Below are 9,671 nucleotides of genomic sequence, written 5' to 3' on the forward strand. Positions count from 1 at the left end.
AGATGGTCGATCCAATTACAGGTGCAATATTAACACACTAATTATTTTTATTATTGCTATTATTTGTTGCCATTAACAATTCATTTCATTTTGCATTTTCAGGCTTATCAACGAATAAAAATCTAAGCGCTATGAAATACTATGCATATCGTATGATGATTCGTTCACGTGAGGAGAATGTCATTCTGAAGTGCCGTCGGCTATTCCAGCAATTCGCTGTCGACATGTATGTCAAAGTCGAGACCGAACGTTTAGCGTTCATTCGATTCAATCAGGCAAAGCTACGATCTGAGGACTATATACACTTGCGAGATGCTATTCATTCAGATGGTGATGTTCAGAAAATTGGACGTCTCACGATTCTCCCATCATCTTATACCGGAAGTCCACGCCACATGCACGAATACGCTCAAGACGCTATGACGTACGTGCGACATTATGGAACTCCGGATTTATTTATTACGTTCACTTGCAATCCGAAGTGGACGGAAATTGAACGTGAGTTGGAAATAGGCCAAAAACCGCAAGATCGCCATGACATAATAGCCAGAGTATTTCAGCAAAAACTTCAAGGTTATGATGGATGTGCTTACAAAGTATCGAGTTTTTGGTGACACACGTTGTTATATGTACTCAGTGGAATGGCAGAAGCGTGGACTACCGCATGCTCATATCCTAATTTGGTTGCTCAATAAATTACATTCAAATGAAGTGAATGACATATCAGCTGAAATTCCTGATCCAGTCACTGATCCCCATCTACACGACATTGTGACGACACAGGTGCATGGACCGTGCGGTGCAATTAAATCCATTATCGGCTAATGGAAAGTGCACAAAACGATATCCGCGACCGTTAGTTGCCCACACATTTACAACGAACGATGGATATACAGTTTATTCGTCGGCGTTCAAAAGAAGATAATGGTCGAACTATCAAAGTTAAAGTTCAAAATCTTGCATCGCTTGCGCATTCAAACTAATAATCCTGATATCCAAATAACCGATAAAATCTACAATGAAGGATTGATTCTGATTGAGAATCAATGCTTGACTATTGCAAACAAGCTACTAATTGAAGTAGGAATGATTGCGCCAAATCGATCGATGCACGATGCATTCAACCAAGAATTAAATCGAGAGCTGCAATACAATGTTGATACATTGCAAGAATTCGTTCGAATTAATGTGCCGTTGCTGAATGAACAGCAAAAACAAGTATACGAAACATTAATGCAAGCGGTGGCCAATAATACTGGTGGTCTATTCTTCCTGGACGCACCTGGAGGAACAGGGAAAACATTTGTCATTTCATTGATTTTGGCCACTATTCGATCAAGATGTGACATAGCTTTGGTGTTAGCATCATCTGGAATTGCAGCGACTCTTCTAGATGGAGGTCGTACTGCACATTCTGCACTTAAGTTGCCACTCAATTTAAACACAATTGATACTCCAACATGCAATATTTCCCGATCCAGTGCAATGGGAAAATTGTTGACGCAATGCAAGCTCATTGTTTGCGATGAGTGCACAATGGCGCACAAGAAATCACTTGAAGCACTTAACTTTACACTGAAAGATCTTCGGCGAAATAACAACATCTTTGGCGGCTTGATGATATTGTTGGCAGGCGATTTCAGGCAGACGTTGCCAGTAATTCCCCGTGGAACGCCTACAGATGAATTGAATGCTTGCCTGAAAGCATCACCGTTATGGAATAACGTAAAAACATTATCGCTAACCACTAATATGAGAGTTCAACTTCAAAATGATCAAAGTGCTGCACAATTTTCCAAACAATTGTTAGCTGTTGGAAATGGGAAAGTCCCAGTTGATGCGACATCTGGATTAATTACTCTTACCAATGACTTTTGCCGATTTGTAGACTCTCAATTAGAACTTATTGAAAATGTTTTCCCAAACATTAGCGAAAATTATCAGAATTATGCTTGGTTAAGTCAACGAGCAATTCTTGCCGCAAAAAATAATGATGTGCACGCATTGAATTTCGCCATTCAGTCAAAAATTGCTGGCGATTTGGTGACATACAAATCCATTGATTCCATAACAAATCCCGATGATGTAGTAAATTATCCAACGGAGTTTTTGAACGCTCTGGAGTTACCAGGATTTCCACCACATAACTTGCAACTCAAAGTTGGCACTGTTATAATGACATTGCGTAATTTGAATCCACCGCAACTTTGCAACGGTACTCGACTTTCAGTAAGAAGACTTATGCCGAATTTGATTGAGGCAACCATTATTAACGGAAAGTACGCAGGTGAAAATGTATATATTCCTCGAATACCAATGATTCCGACTGGTCTTCCGTTTGACTTCAAACGATTACAATTTCCAGTTCGCCTTGCGTTTGCAATGTCAATCAACAAGTCGCAAGGTCAATCGCTTAGTGTTTGCGGTATAAATTTAGAAAATCATTGTTTTTTGCATGGCCAGTTGTACGGTGCCTGTTCACGAGTTGGGAAACCATCCGCTTTGTTTGTGTTAGGCCAAAAAACAAAAAATGTTGTTTACCAAAAGGCTCTTCAATAAAACATATAATTTGCAGATTCACTTTCTTTTACTTAGAGAACTTCAACTCATTTTTGTAATCAAAATAAATTCATTACTGTTGTGTAATAAAATCAAATTTTTCCTTTTCAAATATAAACCAAACAAAAAATTTCTTCATCTTTCTTACGAAACCATCTGGTGGCGAAACGGAGTTCGTCGGGTTTGCTAGTTATTCTATATATTTGTTATATAATATGAAACACTATTTTAAAATATGCAATATTTCAAAATTAATTAGCAAACTCGAAGGAATTTTTGAAATTTGTTGTTTTACGATTTATGAGTCGATGTACAATTGCCAGGCTCTAAAAGTACGCTTCTGCTTTGAAATCTTTAGATATATACTCGTATGTATTAGTACATTTACTAATATTATGATCATAAGGTCCACTTGCTCCCTGACTGCAAGAGTCGAATTACATAATGGGAAGAGCTTAGGTATAAAAATAAGGTTAGCAAAGTATGAAATTTTTATATTTTTATGAAGTTACCAATTTAGAAATAAAATTACTTTTTATGAAGTAAACTATTTATTTCAATTAAACTAAGGCGTTTTGTTGTAATACTTTTAATATGTTATTTTTTTTAATACTATATGCAGCCAGTTTTGTAAATTCTCCTGATCAAAAGAAACCGCCTCTTGCTATGGATATCGAAAACTTCAATTGAGAAACTAAAAACTAAAGAAACTAAAAATATGCTTCAAATTTATTGGTTTATGAAAAAGTTTATAATTATTTATTTAAAAGTTTATGAAAATTACATATAACCTAATAATGAAAGCAGACTAAATATTATTCGAATGAACAATTACCAATTTGAGAATTGCATTCATGGCAAACAAATATATAACTAAATAGTAATGCACAAAAAAGTATTAATTATAATTATATTAAAAAATTCAAAGGGTTACAAAAAAAATTTCAAGAACAAAAAGCGAAACACGTAGCTTGAAACGGATGTTTGTGAGTGAATAGAAAAACTAGTGGGGTGTATGGCATCGTGCCTTAAGGCAAATTGCTGGAACTTCCTGTACCGTAACGAAATGTTCGAGGAATACTGAATGTTTTCAAATAGATTATTATTAATATTGTAACATTGTCTAATAATTATAAGAATTATATAAACTAAATTGCAAAGTTGAAATTATTTGTTTGAAGTATATTAGAACTATAGTCAGAATTAAAAGTAAAATCTGAATTATTTTTGATATACAAAAAAAAAAAAATTTTGAAAAAAAAAATTTGAAACAAAATGTTTTTTTTTCCAAAATAATTATTTTGTTAAGACAAGCAGAATTTTCTTTGAATCATTTAAATCGGACGCTTAGTTCTCTCAAAAACTGCCATTTTTTACACATTTAGCTTCGTATCTTCGAAATGGCTGGGCCTGCCTTTGCCAGAAACTAATAAACACTTCTCCCAATCATTACTAATTGAATGTTTTTTAGATCATTCAAATCGGATACTCCGTTCTCTCAAAAACTCGATTTCTATTTTCTGCACTCTTTGCTCCCTATCTCCGTAACGGCTGGACCTGCCTTTGCCAAACATTAATCAGCTCTTTTCCCTATCAATAGAAATCGAATGTTTTTGAACCATTCAAATCGGTTGGTCCGTGCGCCCGAAAACGTGACTGGAAATTTGTATCCATACATACATATACACACACATCCATTTTTCTGAGGTATGCCAAAATGTTCAGAAGCTTTCAAAACGTCGAGAAATGTAAAAAATTTCAATTTCGATTTTCGGCCCATTACAATAACTTACCCTACGGGAAGTTAATAAGAAAAAAGTAGCCGGACTTTTTTCCGGAGCGGTCTGGAATTTTCTGGGATTGATCCGGACTTTTCCGGGTTGGAACCGTTCACGGTTCTTCCGGAACCGGGTCCTTTTTGGACTTTGGAACCGGTTCTTGAAAATGACGGTTCTTGACAGCTCTATCATTTACTATTAAATTAATAGTGTGTGCAAAACGTCCATAATGTTTTATTTTTAAAATATCTTTAATCGCTTTCTTCATGTTACTGGCATAATAACAAAGAAAAAGCGGTGGCATTTGCTGATCATCTAAGTAGCATTTTTAGCGCTCGAAATATTTCTCAGAATAATTTAATTAACAATTTCGTAAATCAACCCATACATTCTACACCGTTAGGACATTTTTCACCAAATGATGTCTTATGTGAAATAAAAAGAATGAAAAATAGATATTCGCCGGGTATGGACAAAATTACTCCAAAAATGTTAAAAGAATTGCCTACAAAAGGTATTTTATATATAACAAATATTTTCAACGCCATACTTCAATACAATTATTGGCCCACAGCGTGGAAGACTGCAGAAATTATTATGATCGCTAAACCAAACAAAAACCAACACACTGCTAGTTCATACCGTCCTATCAGTCTTTTATCGATATTATCGAAAATTTTGGAGAGACTTTTGTTGCAGAGATTGTCAGAAGATCATCCGAATGATAGTTGGATTCCTCACCACCAGTTTGGCTTCAGAAAAAATCACTCTACAATTCAACAATGCAACAGGACGGTGTCTCGTATTCTTGAAGCCATGAATAGAAAGGAACACAGCGTAGCCGTATTCTTAGATGTCAGCCAGGCTTTTGATAAGGTTTGGCATTCAGGACTCCTATATAAAATCAAAACAACTTTTCCAAACTACTCAAATATCTTAAGCTCATATTTGCTTAATAGAAAATTTAGAATCAAAATTTAAAGATATGACTTCGAGCATCAGAAATATAGAATGCGGGGTACCACAGGGCAGTGTGCTAAGCCCTGTACTTTATCTTCTTTTCACAAACGATATGCCCACAGATGATCTTCTAACCATATGCACTTATGCCGATGACATAGCAATTATTTCATGCAATTCCGATATTAGAACAGCAACTTGTCAGTTACAAAATTATTTATCTAGTCTCGAAAAATGGTTTTTAGATTGGAATATCAAAATCAATATCGAAAAATCTCAGCACATAATTGTTTCTCTAAAACATCACAACAGTCCACCTATCATCATGAACAATTCAATAATTCCACTATGCAATTCTTTTAAATATTTAGGCATACACATTGATTCGAAATTGACATGGAGAACGCACATTGAATATAAAAAGAAACAAATCCAACTGAAAATAAAAGATTTTTACTGGCTTTTTGGGAGGAAATCTGAAATCTCTCTCGATAACAAGGTACTTTTGTACAAAATTATCATAGTGCCCATTTGGACTTATGGAATCGAACTATGGGGTTGCTCATGCAAATCTAACATAAACATCATTCAAAGGTGCCCGAATAAAATACTGCGTATCCTTACTAATGCGCCTTGGTATATTTCGAGTTTTTGCCTACATAAGGATTTGAAAATCTCAACAGTCAACGAAATAATCAAGATTAGAAGTTCATCTTTCAACAATAAATTAATCCAGCATACAAATCCTACAATTCAAGCGATTCACAGACCGATAAGAAGATTGAGCAAGAAATGGCCTTCCGATCTACCAAACACCTAGCCCAATGTCTGCACGCGTCCTGACGTAGTACGCGGCATACATCATCACGTCATCGTTCATTTATGTTATTATTTTTGTATTACTGTTTTAATTTAATTTTTAATTTAACTTTTTTCATTTTATATTCAATGTATTTTTTGTTTTTTTTGTATTTTTTTTTGAAATTGAACGTGAGTTGGAAATAGGCCAAAAACCGCAAGATCGCCATGACATAATAGCCAGAGTATTTCAGCAAAAACTCAAGGTTATGATGGATGTGCTTACAAAGTATCGAGTTTTTGGTGACACACGTTGTTATATGTACTCAGTGGAATGGCAGAAGCGTGGACTACCGCATGCTCATATCCTAATTTGGTTGCTCAATAAATTACATTCAAATGAAGTGAATGACATATCAGCTGAAATTCCTGATCCAGTCACTGATCCCCATCTACACGACATTGTGACGACACAGGTGCATGGACCGTGCGGTGCAATTAAATCCATTATCGGCTAATGGAAAGTGCACAAAACGATATCCGCGACCGTTAGTTGCCCACACATTTACAACGAACGATGGATATACAGTTTATTCGTCGGCGTTCAAAAGAAGATAATGGTCGAACTATCAAAGTTAAAGTTCAAAATCTTGCATCGCTTGCGCATTCAAACTAATAATCCTGATATCCAAATAACCGATAAAATCTACAATGAAGGATTGATTCTGATTGAGAATCAATGCTTGACTATTGCAAACAAGCTACTAATTGAAGTAGGAATGATTGCGCCAAATCGATCGATGCACGATGCATTCAACCAAGAATTAAATCGAGAGCTGCAATACAATGTTGATACATTGCAAGAATTCGTTCGAATTAATGTGCCGTTGCTGAATGAACAGCAAAAACAAGTATACGAAACATTAATGCAAGCGGTGGCCAATAATACTGGTGGTCTATTCTTCCTGGACGCACCTGGAGGAACAGGGAAAACATTTGTCATTTCATTGATTTTGGCCACTATTCGATCAAGATGTGACATAGCTTTGGTGTTAGCATCATCTGGAATTGCAGCGACTCTTCTAGATGGAGGTCGTACTGCACATTCTGCACTTAAGTTGCCACTCAATTTAAACACAATTGATACTCCAACATGCAATATTTCCCGATCCAGTGCAATGGGAAAATTGTTGACGCAATGCAAGCTCATTGTTTGCGATGAGTGCACAATGGCGCACAAGAAATCACTTGAAGCACTTAACTTTACACTGAAAGATCTTCGGCGAAATAACAACATCTTTGGCGGCTTGATGATATTGTTGGCAGGCGATTTCAGGCAGACGTTGCCAGTAATTCCCCGTGGAACGCCTACAGATGAATTGAATGCTTGCCTGAAAGCATCACCGTTATGGAATAACGTAAAAACATTATCGCTAACCACTAATATGAGAGTTCAACTTCAAAATGATCAAAGTGCTGCACAATTTTCCAAACAATTGTTAGCTGTTGGAAATGGGAAAGTCCCAGTTGATGCGACATCTGGATTAATTACTCTTACCAATGACTTTTGCCGATTTGTAGACTCTCAATTAGAACTTATTGAAAATGTTTTCCCAAACATTAGCGAAAATTATCAGAATTATGCTTGGTTAAGTCAACGAGCAATTCTTGCCGCAAAAAATAATGATGTGCACGCATTGAATTTCGCCATTCAGTCAAAAATTGCTGGCGATTTGGTGACATACAAATCCATTGATTCCATAACAAATCCCGATGATGTAGTAAATTATCCAACGGAGTTTTTGAACGCTCTGGAGTTACCAGGATTTCCACCACATAACTTGCAACTCAAAGTTGGCACTGTTATAATGACATTGCGTAATTTGAATCCACCGCAACTTTGCAACGGTACTCGACTTTCAGTAAGAAGACTTATGCCGAATTTGATTGAGGCAACCATTATTAACGGAAAGTACGCAGGTGAAAATGTATATATTCCTCGAATACCAATGATTCCGACTGGTCTTCCGTTTGACTTCAAACGATTACAATTTCCAGTTCGCCTTGCGTTTGCAATGTCAATCAACAAGTCGCAAGGTCAATCGCTTAGTGTTTGCGGTATAAATTTAGAAAATCATTGTTTTTTGCATGGCCAGTTGTACGGTGCCTGTTCACGAGTTGGGAAACCATCCGCTTTGTTTGTGTTAGGCCAAAAAACAAAAAATGTTGTTTACCAAAAGGCTCTTCAATAAAACATATAATTTGCAGATTCACTTTCTTTTACTTAGAGAACTTCAACTCATTTTTGTAATCAAAATAAATTCATTACTGTTGTGTAATAAAATCAAATTTTTCCTTTTCAAATATAAACCAAACAAAAAATTTCTTCATCTTTCTTACGAAACCATCTGGTGGCGAAACGGAGTTCGTCGGGTTTGCTAGTTATTCTATATATTTGTTATATAATATGAAACACTATTTTAAAATATGCAATATTTCAAAATTAATTAGCAAACTCGAAGGAATTTTTGAAATTTGTTGTTTTACGATTTATGAGTCGATGTACAATTGCCAGGCTCTAAAAGTACGCTTCTGCTTTGAAATCTTTAGATATATACTCGTATGTATTAGTACATTTACTAATATTATGATCATAAGGTCCACTTGCTCCCTGACTGCAAGAGTCGAATTACATAATGGGAAGAGCTTAGGTATAAAAATAAGGTTAGCAAAGTATGAAATTTTTATATTTTTATGAAGTTACCAATTTAGAAATAAAATTACTTTTTATGAAGTAAACTATTTATTTCAATTAAACTAAGGCGTTTTGTTGTAATACTTTTAATATGTTATTTTTTTTAATACTATATGCAGCCAGTTTTGTAAATTCTCCTGATCAAAAGAAACCGCCTCTTGCTATGGATATCGAAAACTTCAATTGAGAAACTAAAAACTAAAGAAACTAAAAATATGCTTCAAATTTATTGGTTTGTGAAAAAGTTTATAATTATTTATTTAAAAGTTTATGAAAATTACATATAACCTAATAATGAAAGCAGACTAAATATTATTCGAATGAACAATTACCAATTTGAGAATTGCATTCATGGCAAACAAATATATAACTAAATAGTAATGCACAAAAAAGTATTAATTATAATTATATTAAAAAATTCAAAGGGTTACAAAAAAAATTTCAAGAACAAAAAGCGAAACACGTAGCTTGAAACGGATGTTTGTGAGTGAATAGAAAAACTAGTGGGGTGTATGGCATCGTGCCTTAAGGCAAATTGCTGGAACTTCCTGTACCGTAACGAAATGTTCGAGGAATACTGAATGTTTTCAAATAGATTATTATTAATATTGTAACATTGTCTAATAATTATAAGAATTATATAAACTAAATTGCAAAGTTGAAATTATTTGTTTGAAGTATATTAGAACTATAGTCAGAATTAAAAGTAAAATCTGAATTATTTTTGATATACAAAAAAAAAAAATTTTGAAAAAAAAAATTTGAAACAAAATGTTTTTTTTTCCAAAATAATTATTTTGTTAAGACAAGCAGAATTTTCT

General features: G+C 34.6%; 2 protein-coding genes across 2 annotated transcripts; both read left to right on the top strand.

Moving 5' to 3' along the window:
• The first annotated feature begins 924 nt into the window (after positions 1–924).
• LOC113391205 (ATP-dependent DNA helicase pif1-like) lies at positions 925–3,249 on the top strand. Its single transcript, XM_026627160.1, has 3 exons — positions 925–1,914; positions 2,023–2,287; positions 3,182–3,249. The coding sequence occupies exons 1-3, from the start codon at positions 925–927 to the stop codon at positions 3,247–3,249; spliced, it is 1,323 nt and encodes a 440-aa protein (XP_026482945.1).
• Positions 3,250–6,712: 3,463 nt separating this feature from the next.
• On the top strand, positions 6,713–9,037 carry LOC113391215 (ATP-dependent DNA helicase pif1-like). Its single transcript, XM_026627170.1, has 3 exons — positions 6,713–7,702; positions 7,811–8,075; positions 8,970–9,037. Exons 1-3 carry the CDS (start codon positions 6,713–6,715, stop codon positions 9,035–9,037), a joined length of 1,323 nt encoding a protein of 440 aa, XP_026482955.1.
• Positions 9,038–9,671: the final 634 nt, after the last annotated feature.

Source organism: Ctenocephalides felis, unplaced genomic scaffold (assembly GCF_003426905.1).
Source record: "Ctenocephalides felis isolate EL2017-DRISC unplaced genomic scaffold, ASM342690v1 CF-g0.4_SCAFFOLD_00230, whole genome shotgun sequence".
NCBI lineage: Eukaryota > Metazoa > Arthropoda > Insecta > Siphonaptera > Pulicidae > Ctenocephalides > Ctenocephalides felis.